Raw genomic sequence first — 15,694 nt, 5'->3', positions numbered from 1 at the left:
GTATTCAGGTTATAAAAGTTGTTTATTAAACATTAACTTATTGATAATTAGATAAACAGAGTGTAAAGGTATAAAAAGAATCAAACCACAGTACCTGAAAAAAGGCAGGTGTCACCTGACCAGGTGTGTTTAGTGTCACAGAAACAAACAGCTGCCAACGTCATAATAAAATAATTTCATCAAATTCCAGTTTCATTTTCTATTTGTGTGCATATTTAAATTATCATGATTTATTACAATTTAAATTCCAAATATATGCTTTTTTATGTTTATGACTTTATTACATAAAAAAAGATAAATCATAATTAACTTTCTGCACACAAACGTAAAATAACATTTCATATTGATCAGATGATTTCATTCTAATATTGACTTCAATAAAGTCCAGCAGTTTATGAATGAGGCTGCTACCTGAACAGGTGTCCTGCTACCTGAACAGGTGTCCTGCTAGCTCCGCCCCCTCTCGTAGCCCTGCCCCCTACGGCTCCTCCCTCGGCCTGTAGAACGTAGGCCTTCTCTCCTGGGCTGTGAGGGGGTGGCTTTAGCCCTGGTTCTTGTCTTGGAGGGTGGGGGGCGTGTCCTGTCCCTCCTCCCCCCCCTCCCCCGCTCTGGGGGCGGGGCTTGAGAGGTCCTGCCCCGCCTCCTGACTGTGTCTTGTGCTGAGTCCCTGTCAGCGTTCAGGTCCAGACTGAGACTTCTGAACAGCTGACGGACACATGGGGGGGGCGGGCTGGAGGGGGCGGAGCCTCTCGGGGGATTCTTCAGGATGCGGTTGCTGCTCGGCTCGTAGAACCGGACAGGAAGCTGTTTGTATTTCACCTTTAACCCCTGCACGTCCAACGGACGCCTCTTCTTCCTGCAGCGCTTGAGGGCGGAGTCTGGTGTAGGTGTGTAGGAGGGGGCGGAGCCTGAGGGGGAGCAGAGCAGGTAGACCAGAGAGGTGCGAGGCTGCACAGGTGTGATGATGTTTGAGTACAACGGAGGGAGGCAGCGCCACGTCTCAGGAGTCCTCTCTGCTGCGTCCTGATAGGCTGGAGAGACGCTAGTGGGCGGGGCCTCCGAAGATGGTTCAAAGACAGCTGGGACGGCCAATCGGATCGTCTGAGTGCTGTGACTGACTTTAACAACCTGAAGGAACAAACACAGGTGATGAAGATGTTAACTTACAACAAACACTGACAGAAAACTGTCGTTCTCACCTGACACCTGGACGCCACTCTGAAGGCCCGCCTCTTTCTCCTCCTGCTCCTAACGTATGCTGAGTCATCGTCATCACCGTCCAATAATGGCAGGACACCAATGGCTGGCTCCGACTCTTTGTTTTCACCACGTCCTTTGTTTTGGCTCCTCCTACCGTACCTGACAAGTTAGGTATGTTACAAAAAGGTGCATCAGTACAGGTGAGTCTATATAATACATCAGTACAGGTGAGTCTATATAATACATCAGTACAGGTGAGTCTATATAATACATCAGTACAGGTGAGTCTATATAATACATCAGTACAGGTGAGTCTATATAATACATCAGTACAGGTGAGTCAATAAAATACATCAGTACAGGTGAGTCTATATAATACATCAGTACAGGTGAGTCAATAAAATACCTGGCCAGAGACTCGGTGTCGAAGTAGCAGATGAATCTCCCCCGTCTGAACTGTCGGACCAGTTTCTCCACCTTCCCCTCGTCCTCCTGCTCAATCTGGGTCCAGGTCTTCCCCCTGAAGGATTCTGGGATATGTTCTGGAGCAGGTAAGACCTCCTCTATCGGCAGACTCCAGAAGCCCTGGTCCTGCCTGGCCTCACTGTGGAGGGCGGAGTCTAGCTGGTAGGAGTACACCTGGTCCTCCAGGTCCACCTGAACGTCCATCAGACCGCTCAGGTCCTGCCCCCCCACCTGGCTCACCTGGACAGGTGTGTCCCCGAGTGTTTGTCGTCTCTGTGAAACCAGAACCAACAGAAAACAATGTAATCCATCACAGCCTCACCTCCTTAAACCTCCTCCAGCAGGACGACGGTTACCTGTACAGGTGAGTCCCAGTCGTCACTCTGTGTTTCGATGGAGACGGGGAGGCTGAAGTGGAAGCTTTCCGTCTCCTCCTGCTGGAAGGGAGCGGAACTGACACCATGACAATACACCTGGATCACCTGAGAACAGAAACATGTGATTAACTTTGAGGATCAGCTGACGATGAAGATCTGATAGAAACAGACGAACCTCCTCGATGGTCCGGTCCAGAGAGTCGCTGTGGTCCGAGGAGAACGCCTCCTCTTTGTGGGCCTCCCTCCTCTCCTTCTGCCAGCTCCACCAGGGCCTGGACTCTGTGGGGGGCCGGGGATCAGGGTCTGGACGGGGATCAGGGTCTGGACTCCGGTGGGGCAGTGATGAGGTCGAGGAGGTGCTGGTTTTCCTCCTGTTGGTCTTCCTGTGGGCCTTCTTGTGGACTGAGGGCGGGGCCTGATGGTGTGGGGGCGGGGACTGTACCTGTGACGACAGTGTGTTCCCTGTGGTGATGATCTCTCCGTCTTCCTGCTCTCTGATTGGCTCAGACAGCCTCTCCTGACTCCCAAACCCTGTGAATCCCTCTCCCGATTGGCTGTGTGCGCGGTCGTCTTCCTTCTGATTGGCCGGCTGGCAGGAGGCGTGGTCAGAGCATGACAGGTGCTCAAGAGTGCCCAGTGACCGCCTGACGTCGTCAGGAAATCCGAGTTTGTCAAGCTCCGCCCTCGGCAACAGAGGGGCGGAGACTGACGGGAGGTCAGCGTGAGACGGCCTGAAACAAAGAAATAAACAAACCCTGAAGATAAGACAAAATCACACAGGTAACACACAGGTGTTTGTTTTAGTTACCTGGGATCGTTGTAGATGTATAGGTGTGTTTGTTTTAGTTACCTGGGATCGTTGTAGATGTATAGGTGAGTTTGTTTTAGTTACCTGTGATCGTTGTAGATGTATAGGTGTGTTTGTTTTAGTTACCTGGGATCGTTGTAGATGTATAGGTGTGTTTGTTTTAGTTACCTGGGATCGTTGTAGATGTATAGGTGTGTTTGTTTTAGTTACCTGGGATCGTTGTAGATGTATAGGTGAGTTTGTTTTAGTTACCTGTGATCGTTGTAGATGTATAGGTGTGTTTGTTTTAGTTACCTGGGATCGTTGTAGATGTATAGGTGTGTTTGTTTTAGTTACCTGGGATCGTTGTAGATGTATAGGTGTGTTTGTTTTAGTTACCTGGGATCGTTGTAGATGTATAGGTGTGTTTGTTTGTTACCTGTGATCGTTGTAGATGTATAGGTGTGTTTGTTTTAGTTACCTGGGATCGTTGTAGATGTATAGGTGTGTTTGTTTGTTACCTGTGATCGTTGTAGATGTATAGGTGTGTTTGTTTTAGTTACCTGTGATCGTTGTAGATGTATAGGTGTGTTTGTTTTAGTTACCTGGGATCGTTGTAGATGTATAGGTGTGTTTGTTTTAGTTACCTGGGGTCGTTGTAGATGTATAGGTGTGTTTGTTTTAGTTACCTGGGGTCGTTGTAGATGTATAGGTGTGTTTGTTTTAGTTACCTGGGGTCGTTGTAGATGTATAGGTGTGTTTGTTTTAGTTACCTGTGATCGTTGTAGATGTATAGGTGTGTTTGTTTTAGTTACCTGGGGTCGTTGTAGATGTATAGGTGTGTTTGTTTTAGTTACCTGGGATCGTTGTAGATGTATAGGTGTGTTTGTTTTAGTTACCTGTGATCGTTGTAGATGTATAGGTGTGTTTGTTTTAGTTACCTGGGGTCGTTGTAGATGTATAGGTGTGTTTGTTTTAGTTACCTGGGATCGTTGTAGATGTATAGGTGTGTTTGTTTTAGTTACCTGGGGTCGTTGTAGATGTATAGGTGTGTTTGTTTTAGTTACCTGGGGTCGTTGTAGATGTATAGGTGTGTTTGTTTTAGTTACCTGGAGTCGTTGTAGATGTATAGGTGTGTTTGTTTTAGTTACCTGTGATCGTTGTAGATGTATAGGTGTGTTTGTTTTAGTTACCTGGGGTCGTTGTAGATGTATAGGTGTGTTTGTTTTAGTTACCTGGGATCGTTGTAGATGTATAGGTGTGTTTGTTTTAGTTACCTGTGATCGTTGTAGATGTACAGGTGTGTTTGTTTTAGTTACCTGGGGTCGTTGTAGATGTATAGGTGTGTTTGTTTTAGTTACCTGGGATCGTTGTAGATGTATAGGTGTGTTTGTTTTAGTTACCTGGGGTCGTTGTAGATGTATAGGTGTGTTTGTTTTAGTTACCTGGGGTCGTTGTAGATGTATAGGTGTGTTTGTTTTAGTTACCTGGGGTCGTTGTAGATGTATAGGTGTGTTTCTTTTAGTTACCTGGAGTCGTTGTAGATGTATAGGTGTGTTTGTTTTAGTTACCTGGAGTCGTTGTAGATGTATAGGTGTGTTTGTTTTAGTTACCTGTGATCGTTGTAGCGGTGCGGGTGTGTTTGTTTTAGTTACCTGTGATCGTTGTAGATGTATAGGTGTGTTTGTTTTAGTTACCTGGGATTGTTGTAGATGTACAGGTGTGTTTGTTTTAGTTACCTGGGATTGTTGTAGATGTATAGGTGTGTTTGTTTTAGTTACCTGGGGTCGTTGTAGATGTATAGGTGTGTTTGTTTTAGTTACCTGGGGTCGTTGTAGATGTATAGGTGTGTTTGTTTTAGTTACCTGGAGTCGTTGTAGCGGTGCGGGTGGTGCTGCAGGACGTCCTGCAGGAAGCGCTCCAGCAGAGTTAGTTTGGTTCTGCTGCTGGAGGAGGAGGAGACAGTGCTGGATCCTCGGGAGGACGCCCGGACAGAATCCACGTGTCTGAGACTGGACAGGTGCTGAGAGAAGACGGTATGATGTCATTAAATCTGATTTACCTGCTCAGGTCACATGACTGCAACTCAGATTCAGGTGTGCACATGAAGACTGTGTGAGGTGCACCTGGTCCAGGTTGCTGTAGAGGACTCTGCAGTACCCACAGTAACCCTGTCTGCTGGGCTGACACCTGGACGGACCCGGCTGAGATTCCGCCCACATCCTGTCAGACAGAGAGAGGGGAAAAACCTCAAGCATTCAGTATTTGAAGTACTACTTTATATACTACAACTTAAATTCAAACTCCAGCTTAATGTGTGAAGTTTATTCTTTAAATGAAGTCAGGATGTTTGTGACATTTTCCCTCCAGACCAGCAGGGGGCAGTAACACAAGTGTGTTGGTGGTCTTTATGGGATAAAAACCCTGTGAACTCAGGTGTGTGTTTGGACGATGGAGGAGAAACAGCATCAACCTCACCTGTCTACAGAGAGCACCTGTCTCAGGTTGGTGCGACAATATCATGTAGAGACCAAACTGAGGAGTTTAATGAGCAAATAAAGCCTCAAATGTGATTTTGAAAAACAGGTAGACTCACCTGCTGGTGGACTCCACCTTCCTCTGGTCACCTGACACACACACACACACACACAGTATAGTGTCGTTAATGAAATATAAATCTAAATATGAGGGTGTGTTTGATTTGTTTACCTTCATCACAGTCTGACATCCTGCTGACTGGAAATCTGAAACATGTATTATATATTTATATTAATTATAGGTTTGTAGAATAATCAGTTTTAGCTGCATTGATCATGTGACTGAGGTCTCACCTGGAGGCAGTGCAGTCAGTGAGTCGTCCATCCAATCAGAGCGCTCCATGCTGTAACCAACGGTAACCAGGTGAGAGTTTCAGGTGGAGAGTCCATGAGCTTGAAAATATAACATTAATATTACCACGTCAGCTTCAACTAAGTTCATGAGTGAAACCATTAAAAAGCACCAAATATTCCTTTTAGGATGGACGTAAATCATTGTAACAGTGATTATGTACAGTCTATTTAATATTTAAGTCATAAAGTGACTATATATTAAATATCGATATATTGATTATAGAAAGTCTTTATTAAACGTATCAGTCAAAAATATATATTTATGCAGAAGACATGTTAATTATAAATGTTGCTAATAAAATCATAACTGACATATTAGAATAATCAGAACCTCTGACGTCGACCAATCAGAGCGCAGCTGTAGCTCCGCTCTGATTGGCTGATTGACGTGGAGCTAGCTCGCTGCAGCGCTAACAGCGTTAGCAGGAAGCTAGCTAGCAGTTAGCTGTGTTACACTGAAGCTCATTGGTCGGTTGGAGTTAATGACGCAGATATCGGTTAATCGATAATCGATCAGCTGGTCTACCTGAAGCCGTTTGTTTACTTTCGCAGAGATTGAAGCGTTCTTCCGTCGCGCGCTGCTCTGCCGCTCTGTTTAGTTTCTGGTCTGGTTCTTCTTCTGATACTTCATTACAGGCAGAATCCGGACGGTGCTGCTGCCGACAGGCCGGAAGGAGAATTACACCCGATGGACTGAAGCTTAGAACTTTATATTAAGTATAAAGTAAAGCCAATGTTTCATACTTTGAGATTCTTAAAAATACAATCAATACAGTGTTCTGTTCACTTAATACCGTCATATCTAGTGTATTTATACCCGTATTGTTAAATACTTATTGTCATTTATTTCATCGCCTCAGTACAGATGAGAACAACTCAGTCAGGTATTTTCTTTAATGTGACATCACAAATATCAGCTGCTGTAGCTCCTCCCACTTAATAAAAGACGAGTCCGTTTTGTGTCAAAGTGCTTTTTATTAACGTTTTGGTTTCAGATCTTGTTGAAAGCAGCGACGTCCATCGACTGAACGAAGTCCTCAAAGGCCGAGATGTGTTCCTCCAGGATGTCTGTGCCCACCTGAGACAGTCAACAGACACACAGGTCAACACCTGCACACAGGTAACAACTGGAGACAAACCGATCCACAGGTGAACCCGTCTCACCTTGTCGTCTTCCACCACACATCCGATCTGCAGCTTCTTGATGCCGTAACCCACCGGGACCAGTTTGGCTGAAGGACAACAAATATATATATATAGATTACGCATCAGCGGGGCTGTAATCAATCATAGAGATAATGTATCAGCATGGCTGTAATCAATCACATAGATCACATAGATCATGTATCAGTGTTTGTTTCTCTGCAGAGGTTTCAGATCATGTTGTGACATCACAGGTTCAGTTGAAAGATGGTGAGTTTGATCATCATCAAGTCTGCAGAGACTCAGTTTATGATCAAGAACTGATCCACGACTAGATTTAAGACTCGTTCTACATGTAGTACTGATGTAGTATTAATGTAGTACTGCGTGTAGTATTAATGTAGTACTGTGTGTGTAGTACTCTTACACTGTCCCCAGAGCAGCCCGTCCATCTGAATACTACGAACACATTCCTCCAGCTTGGACATGTCCGTCTCATCGTCCCACGGCTTCACGTCCAATAGGATCGAAGACTTGGCGATGAGGGCGGGCTCTAAAGAGGAAGAGGTCGGTTACCATGGAGACCAGTCTGAACATGTGATCACAGAAGTCAGGAGACTCTCAGGTAAACAAAAGGGTGTCCATCAGGTAGTCAGCCGAAAGATGGTGATTGTGATCATCATGAAGAGTCGTGGGGTGAACGCTGTGGCTGTGATTGGTTGAGGCCGGCTGTCACTCACTCTTTGACTTCTTGGCAGCGTATTGAGCCAGACGTTCCTCCTTCAGCCGGGCTGCTTCTGCGTCCTCCTGCAGGACCAAACACAGGGAACGTTTAACCCACGAGATACAATATATTTTAGATCAACTGAACCAGGTCATCGATGACATCACGTGAGGTCACCTCTTCGTCGGAGCCGAACAGGTCGATGTCATCGTCGTCGTCGTCGTCATCCTTGGCTGCGGGGGCGGAGCCAGAGGTGGTGTCGGCCACACCTGGGGGGCCGTACTGACCCAGAGGCTTCTTCACACCTGGGAGACTGACAGGAGGAGGCGGAGTCACTGATGCTGTCACACACACACCTGTGTGTACACACCTGTCGATGACATCACCACCCTCACCTGCTCTTCTGGCTCTGGTACGACTTGATGTGGTTGAACCAGCGGAGGGCGTGGCTTAGGTCAGCAGGGGGCGGAGCTGAGATCGCCTCGAAGACGGCCACGTCGGCCTGAGAGGGGACATACCTGAGGACAGGGAGACAGGTAGAGAGAGGTTAGAGAGAGGTAGAGAGAGACAGAGACAGAGAGAGGTTAAAGAGAGGTAGAGAGAGAGAGAGAGAGTCACAGAGAGGTAGTGGTGTTGTAAAGACACAAGTTAAGACGACACTGCCCCTTTAAGAAAGATGGACGTCAACAGGAAGCACTCTAGTTTTTTAAACTCAATCACTTCCTGTTAGCACGTGTTTAGTCTGATGATCATAAATACGGATATATCCATTTAAATATGGATCTATACATTTAAATATGGATCAGTGAGACATTAAGAGTCTGTTCATTGCTTTAACTCATTAAACTTCATGTGACACGTAGCATTAGTGAGCTAGTTAGCACCATGTGGCTCAATGCTAATAAAGCAGCTAACACATAATGACAATAAACTAAAACTGACCTTTAACTCTTAACAGTTATCAGTTAACTCTCCTGCAGACGACCCTTGACTTTAAAAGCTTAACGTCGGTTTAACACATTTCAGTGATTTAAAGGCCGCTAACGGACTGTCAGCTAATGCTAACTGTTAGCAGTTGAGCCAAGATGGCGGCCGACCAGCAGCTGCCAGCTTCTCTCTGCAGAACTAGATCCCTCTTAGTTTCTACTGTTCCTATTGGTTCCTACCGGTCTCTACCGGTCTCTACCGGTCTCTACTGACCCCTCGATGTAGCTCCGGTCCGATAAGAACCCGTTCAGAACTTTGAGTCCAGACACAGATTTCAAGTCACCGAAGCCCATGATGACGATGAGGAGGTGGAAGGAAGGAGCCGTCGGAGGAGCAAGAGAAGGAGGGAGGAGACGGGAAGGAGCCGAATTTATACCCGGAGATAGACTCCTCCTCACCGGACACAGCTCCTCCTCCTCACCGCTGAGTCTGGAGTGGAGGAGGAGGAAGAAAGGGGGGGGGGGGGTAAGAAGATGTGTTATTACTATTACTATTACTATTATTATATGTATCATTAGATTTATTATTTTGTTTATATTTATTAGTAATAATATTATTGTTGTTGTTATTTCTTTATTTTACAATATGTAAACAGTGACCACAAGGCTTAAAGCTAAAAGTAAAAGTGTATATATATATATATATATTTATATTTATATATATATATATATATATATATATATATATATATTAGTGCTCGGCAAGTTAACGCATTCATTAATTAATTAACGCAGTTTTTAGTTTTTTTTATTAAGCAACATTTTTAACACAAAAACCAGGCAGTGAACGGTGAACAGCTGTTTGTGTGGCGTCACTTCCTTCTGCACGCGTGCAAGATCGTCTCGTTACAGGATCGTGACAATATAAAATACATGTTGTCGTGTTTTTAAATAAACGTATAAGCACGTGAGAACAAACTGCTCTTAACTCTTTATTAGCTTAGCTTCCTCGTGCTGCACGTTACTGCCACGGTACAGACTACAGGTTCATGCTTCCCCTACATTCCCCTGGGTCCTAAGTCCCTCCATGTACAGCTTCTCATCACCCTCTATGTACCAACGTACATTTATAACAAAAACCACACATGTTACGCTAATCAGCGTAGCATAGTGTCTGACCAACATACCAACAAATAAATGATTCATTTGAATGATTGTTGTAGAGTTTTTAAAGTGTTTAGTTTGTAATATGTATAATAATCATATCATTTAGTTATCACTACTGAGAGTTTAACAAACATTATAACATGACGTAGATAGGTTTCAGGTTTAAGATGTATATTTAAATTCATCTCTGACACACATGAAGATAAAGTTGTGAACACGCTGAATATCTATGATCAGAATCATTATAACTGTGTTATAACTGCTGCTGTGTGAAGAGAATCCTGCTGTTAACAAGAACCTGATGAGTTTAAAGTGTTTAAACCAAATGTTGTTGACCTTTAGTTCATAGAGCAGCACTTTAACACACTACTTTAGATTCATTATGAACTTTAACAGAACAATGAGATTAATGGAGATTAAACAATGTAATCGTTGCGCAGCACTAGTATATATATATATGCATCTATATATATTTATATATATATAAAATATGTATCTATATACTTTTACTTTATATATATATATATATATATATATATATATATATATATATATATATATATAAATATATGGTGAGATTGTACTCGATGAACCTGTTGTAGTTCTTCCTCTCTGTTTCTGTTTCACTGTAAATGTAAATGAGATGTTAAACCTCATTATTTAAAGTATCTATTCATCAAACATCACGTCTGTTTGTTGAACTCAAAGAAATGAAGCTGTTGGTTCCTCTTCTTCTTCCTGTGTTCAATGTGACTCAACCTGCCTCTGATACAAAAATGCAGTCAGACCTGTCCCTCTGTCACATGACCTGCTCTCATTGGAAGCGGCTCTCCTATTGGCCGACGGCTTCACTGAACACACCTGAAAGATGTTAGACAGGTGAGTTTAGTCACACGCAGTCAGTCAGAAGGTCGACTTTACTCTGATTTTATTCCACCAGAGAAGAAGAAGAAGGCAGAAGAGTGATGGGTCAGACTCACAGCCCCACCTCTCCTCAGGTAAGTCACACTTTAGATCACCTGAACTTTAAACTTACCTGACACCTGTCTCTGATCAGGGATATGAACCAGAACTTTAAATATCTGTTTATGTGTCCAGGTGGTCCTGATGGGTTTGGACTCTGCAGGAAAGTCGACTCTATTGGCCAGACTGCTGACAGGACAGGTGAGTCTCCACAGGTTCATTCCTTCATGTTGGACAGGTGTGCATCTCAATGTGTCTCAGCTGTGAACGTTAACTCATGAATATCAGTGTCCAGGTGAATATATTGTCATATCCAGGTGTGAATGTGATCGTTATCTTTCAGGTGATGGAAACGTCTCCGACCATCGGATTCAACGTAGGAACTCTGAACCTCGACAAGAAGACGTCTCTGACTGTTTGGGACATCGGAGGACAGAAGACCATGAGAGCCAACTGGAGGTAAACAAGAAGTAAACAAACACAAAGAAAACAAACAAACAAACAGACTCCTCTTTCTCTTCTTCCTCCTCCTCTTCCTCAGGTACTACCTCGATGACTGTAAGGCTCTGGTCTTCGTGGTGGACAGCAGTGATCCAGCTCGACTTCCGGAGGCCCAGAAGGTCCTGAAGAAGGTTCTGAATGAGGAGAAGCTACGAGGAGTTCCTCTGATGGTTCTGGCCAACAAGAAGGACCTGGCAGACTCCATGACCATCAGGGAGGTACGACAAAGTCACCAGTGCATTCAGAACCAGTTAAATCAGAACCAGTTCAATCAGAACCAGTTCAATCAGAACCAGTGCATTCAGAACCAGTTCAATCAGAACCAGTTCAATCAGAACCAGTTCATTCAGAACAAACTAGTTCAACCTCTTCCTCCCCCTACTCCTCTTTTTCTCAGAACAAAGAAAATAAACAGAGGTTTATAGTTAGAGCTGGTTCAGGTTTATAGTTAGAGCTGGTTCAGGTTTATAGTTAGAGCTGGTTCAGGTTTATAGTTAGAGCTGGTTCAGGTTTATAGTTAGGACTGGTTCAGGTTTATAGTTAGGGCTGGTTCAGGTTTATAGTTAGAGCTGGTTCAGGTTTATAGTTAGGACTGGTTCAGGTTTATAGTTAGGACTGGTTCAGGTTTATAGTTAGAGCTGGTTCAGGTTTATAGTTAGGGCTGGTTCAGGTTTATAGTTAGGGCTGACTCAGGTTTATAGTTAGAGCTGGTTCAGGTTTATAGTTAGGACTGGTTCAGGTTTATAGTTAGAGCTGGTTCAGGTTTATAGTTAGGACTGGTCCAGGTTTATAGTTAGGACTGGTTCAGGTTTATAGTTAGGACTGGTTCAGGTTTATAGTTAGAGCTGGTTCAGGTTTATAGTTAGGACTGGTCCAGGTTTATAGTTAGGACTGGTTCAGGTTTATAGTTAGGACTGGTCCAGGTTTATAGTTAGGACTGGTTCAGGTTTATAGTTAGGACTGGTTCAGGTTTATAGTTAGGACTGGTTCAGGTTTATAGTTAGGACTGGTCCAGGTTTATAGTTAGGACTGGTTCAGGTTTATAGTTAGGACTGGTTCAGGTTTATAGTTAGGACTGGTCCAGGTTTATAGTTAGGACTGGTTCAGGTTTATAGTTAGGGCTGGTTCAGGTTTATGAATCTGTATTTGTATTTGTGTATGAATCTGTATTTGTGTATGTATTTGTATTTGTGTATGTATTTGTATTTGTGTATGTATTTGTATTTGTGTATGTATCTGTGGATATATTTTCTTTCTCTGTTCCTATTTTCTATTTTAACTTTTTTATTTCCATTTTAACTTCTTTTTAAAAAGAACAAAGCCTCCTGTGGACAGGTGTTGTAAATTAGCATTTTGCTACAAACACTTAACACAGTGCATCTGGGCTTTGTGCATAAATGTATGTTACAATTCTAATGCTACTGTGATGTCCATATCAAATAACATGAACATAAACTTGGAACAAACCAGTTCAATTGAATGGTTTTAATGTCCTCCTCTTCCTCTCCACATCAGATCTCCAATCAGCTGGATCTTCCCAGTCATGAGGAGCGTTTGTGGGAGATCCAGGCATGCAGCGCTCTGAAGGGACTCGGCCTCCAGCAGGCTTTCATATCGGTCAGCAAACTCATCAAGAAGACATGAGGGGGGGGCAATTAAAATTCACAATATTTATTATTTATATTGATTAAAAGTAAAACAAAAAAAAATTGTGTAGATGAAATAATAAAAATATAAAGATGATTGATTTCGTGTTTGTTTTATAATCAAACTTTAAGGTTTAAAGGATCATTAACTCTCATATAAATGCAATCAATCAATCAATGTGAGGTATTGATTAATACGATAGTTTTACTAAAGGTTAAATAAGATGAGGACTGAAAACATGAGGCTGATTGATTTTAAGTCTTTCATTGAAGATCAATCATGTCGATTAATCGGTGATCAGTTCACATCGTCTTCCTGTTTTTTACATCATCGTCCGGTCCGAGTCTGTGCAGCCTCCTCAGAGAAAACCAGGACTGGACCAGCAGCAGAACCGGGACCAGGACCCAGACCCCGTTAAAGAAGACCAGGTAGACCCACAGGTGCATCCAGTTCGAGGTGTCCAGGTGAGGAGAACCGATCAGCCAATCAGGACAGAACGTCATCCAGCCTCCGTACAGCTCGCACACGCTCAGAGAGACCTGCAGGAAGTGTCTGTAAACACACAAGTAGTAGTATTACCTGTTGTATTTTTTCCCTCAGTACTGTGTGTAAGTAGATAGTCCAGTAAACTGAGTAGAGAGTCCAGTCTGTAGTACATGTTGCTACATGTGGCCCAGGCCTATAGTTAGGCCTGGTTCAGGTTTATAGTTAGAGCTGGTTCAGGTTTATAGTTAGAGCTGGTTCAGGTTTATAGTTAGAGCTGGTTCAGGTTTATAGTTAGGCCTGGCTCAGGTTTATAGTTAGGCCTGGCTCAGGTTTATAGTTAGGACTGGTTCAGGTTTATAGTTAGAGCTGGTTCAGGTTTATAGTTAGGCCTGGCTCAGGTTTATAGTTAGGCCTGGCTCAGGTTTATAGTTAGGCCTGGCTCAGGTTTATAGTTAGAGCTGGTTCAGGTTTATAGTTAGGACTGGTTCAGGTTTATAGTTAGGGCTGGTTCAGGTTTATAGTTAGGGCTGGTTCAGGTTTATAGTTAGGACTGGTTCAGGTTTATAGTTAGAGCTGGTTCAGGTTTATAGTTAGGGCTGGTTCAGGTTTATAATTAGGGCTGGTTCAGGTTTATAGTTAGGACTGGTTCAGGTTTATAGTTAGAGCTGGTTCAGGTTTATAGTTAGGGCTGGTTCAGGTTTATAATTAGGGCTGGTTCAGGTTTATAGGTAGGGCTGGTTCAGGTTTATAGTTAGGACTGGTTCAGGTTTATAGTTAGGACTGGTTCAGGTTTATAGTTAGGACTGGTTCAGGTTTATAGTTAGGACTGGTTCAGGTTTATAGTTAGGACTGGTTCAGGTTTATAGTTAGGGCTGGTTCAGGTTTATAGTTAGGGCTGGTTCAGGTTTATAGTTAGGACTGGTTCAGGTTTATAGTTAGGGCTGGTTCAGGTTTATAGTTAGGGCTGGTTCAGGTTTATAGTTAGGGCTGGTTCAGGTTTATAGTTAGGGCTGGTTCAGGTTTATAGTTAGGACTGGTTCAGGTTTATAGTTAGGACTGGTTCAGGTTTATAGTTAGGACTGGTTCAGGTTTATAGTTAGAGCTGGTTCAGGTTTATAGGTAGGACTGGTTCAGGTTTATAGTTAGGGCTGGTTCAGGTTTATAGTTAGGGCTGGTTCAGGTTTATAGTTAGAGCTGGTTCAGGTTTATAGTTAGGACTGGTTCAGGTTTATAGTTAGAGCTGGTTCAGGTTTATAGGTAGGACTGGTTCAGGTTTATAGTTAGGACTGGTTCAGTGTGTGAGTCCAGTCTGTAGTACATGTTGTAGTATTACCTGTAGTATTTGTCCCTCAGTACTGCATGTATAAGTAGTAAACCGAGTAGAGAGTCGAGGACGACGGTCAGAATTTCTATGGAGACGATCGTCGGATCAGAAGTCAGCCAACGATGATCAGCTTTACTGTACTCCTTCCCTACAGAGAGACAGACAGGTGTGGAGAGAGACAGGTGTGGGACAGGGGGAAGGAGTGAGAGAGACAAAGGATTGTGTTCAAAGTACAATAGTTCCTTCTTTAAATGTTCCTTCTTTAAAGCAGTAATAGACGGTACTGTAGAAGTATTTTAATTAGTAGTTAAACTCACAAAGTTCAGCCAGCGGACCTTCAGACGTCTCCACCGTCCCAACAAGAGACATGTAGACAAACGGACCTTCCTGTGGACAACCGGACGATAAACAACAAACAATAAGGCCAATAACAAGCTAAAGATTATCAACAACAAATAATGAAACGGATAAGAAGCCATGAACAAACTGTAAACTGGTTCTGATTGGTCGTACCAGTGTCAGATGGACGATGACATCATAGAAGAGCCACAGCAGGACCCACCTGTCCTCCGCAGAGCTCCGCCCACCATACCTGTGTGTTAGCAGGGTGGCGGCTAACACCTGGACGCCGCATGCTAACAGAGACAAGACAGAGACCAAAGAGAGGCCAGCGGGCAGTACTGAGTCCATCTGATGTCAGCGCTCCACCCAGTACAAGTAGTACTCTGTAGTAATACTCTGTGGTCGTACTCTGTGGTAGTACTCTGGTAGTACTCTGTGGTAGTACTCTGTGGTAGTACTCTGTGGTAGTACTCTGTGGTAGTACTCTGTGGTAGTACTCTGGTAGTACTCTGCGGTAGTACTCTGGTAGTACTCTGCGGTAGTACTCTGCGGTAGTACTCTGTGGTAGTACTCTGGTAGTACTCTGTGGTAGTACTCTGGTAGTACTCTGTGGTAGTACTCTGCGGTAGTACTCTGCGGTAGTACTCTGCTCAGACAGACACACTGTAAAGAATCAGGCCAAACTGTGTGAATGTGTAGACGTTACAGGGCCCCGCCCCCACATGTCTTTATTGGCTGTGTTGGTTCTAAA

The 15,694-nt window shown here is 43.7% G+C and overlaps 4 protein-coding genes across 5 annotated transcripts; 1 reads left to right on the top strand and 3 right to left on the bottom strand.

Moving 5' to 3' along the window:
* Positions 1–9: 9 nt before the first annotated feature.
* On the bottom strand, positions 10–6,341 carry zdbf2 (zinc finger, DBF-type containing 2). 2 transcript variants are annotated; one of them, XM_079185342.1, is made up of 10 exons: positions 6,247–6,341; positions 5,661–5,759; positions 5,426–5,573; positions 4,956–5,052; positions 4,695–4,852; positions 2,218–2,773; positions 2,022–2,147; positions 1,607–1,938; positions 1,200–1,359; positions 10–1,128 (listed from the first exon to the last, which is right to left on the bottom strand). In XM_079185342.1, the coding sequence occupies exons 2-10, from the start codon at positions 5,707–5,709 to the stop codon at positions 448–450; spliced, it is 2,307 nt and encodes a 768-aa protein (XP_079041468.1). In that variant the 5' UTR covers positions 5,710–5,759; positions 6,247–6,341; the 3' UTR covers positions 10–447. The 2 variants fall into 2 exon arrangements, with proteins under 2 accessions (XP_079041468.1, XP_079041469.1); XM_079185343.1 differs by lacking the exon at positions 6,247–6,341 and having other exon boundaries at positions 5,426–5,456; positions 5,539–5,573; positions 5,661–5,757.
* Positions 6,342–6,653: 312 nt separating this feature from the next.
* Positions 6,654–8,942, bottom strand: eef1b2 (eukaryotic translation elongation factor 1 beta 2). Its single transcript, XM_079186025.1, has 7 exons — positions 8,788–8,942; positions 7,983–8,105; positions 7,765–7,900; positions 7,604–7,670; positions 7,291–7,416; positions 6,885–6,952; positions 6,654–6,798 (listed from the first exon to the last, which is right to left on the bottom strand). Exons 1-7 carry the CDS (start codon positions 8,865–8,867, stop codon positions 6,712–6,714), a joined length of 687 nt encoding a protein of 228 aa, XP_079042151.1. The 5' UTR covers positions 8,868–8,942; the 3' UTR covers positions 6,654–6,711.
* Positions 8,943–10,613: 1,671 nt separating this feature from the next.
* On the top strand, positions 10,614–12,883 carry arl11 (ADP-ribosylation factor-like 11). Its single transcript, XM_079185733.1, has 5 exons — positions 10,614–10,678; positions 10,779–10,844; positions 10,987–11,102; positions 11,185–11,362; positions 12,660–12,883. The coding sequence occupies exons 1-5, from the start codon at positions 10,646–10,648 to the stop codon at positions 12,786–12,788; spliced, it is 522 nt and encodes a 173-aa protein (XP_079041859.1). The 5' UTR covers positions 10,614–10,645; the 3' UTR covers positions 12,789–12,883.
* A 172-nt stretch (positions 12,884–13,055) lies between these two features.
* ebpl (EBP like) lies at positions 13,056–15,318 on the bottom strand. The gene is made up of 4 exons (XM_079185734.1): positions 15,115–15,318; positions 14,919–14,988; positions 14,611–14,749; positions 13,056–13,343 (listed from the first exon to the last, which is right to left on the bottom strand). Exons 1-4 carry the CDS (start codon positions 15,289–15,291, stop codon positions 13,094–13,096), a joined length of 636 nt encoding a protein of 211 aa, XP_079041860.1. The 5' UTR covers positions 15,292–15,318; the 3' UTR covers positions 13,056–13,093.
* Between the last annotated feature and the right edge of the window lie 376 nt (positions 15,319–15,694).

This window comes from Pholis gunnellus (genome assembly GCF_910591455.1).
Source record: "Pholis gunnellus genome assembly, chromosome: 24".
Classification (NCBI taxonomy): Eukaryota; Metazoa; Chordata; class Actinopteri; order Perciformes; family Pholidae; genus Pholis; species Pholis gunnellus.
The sequence above is the reverse complement of the archived record's forward strand: the minus strand, read 5'-3'. Positions and strand labels throughout refer to the sequence as shown.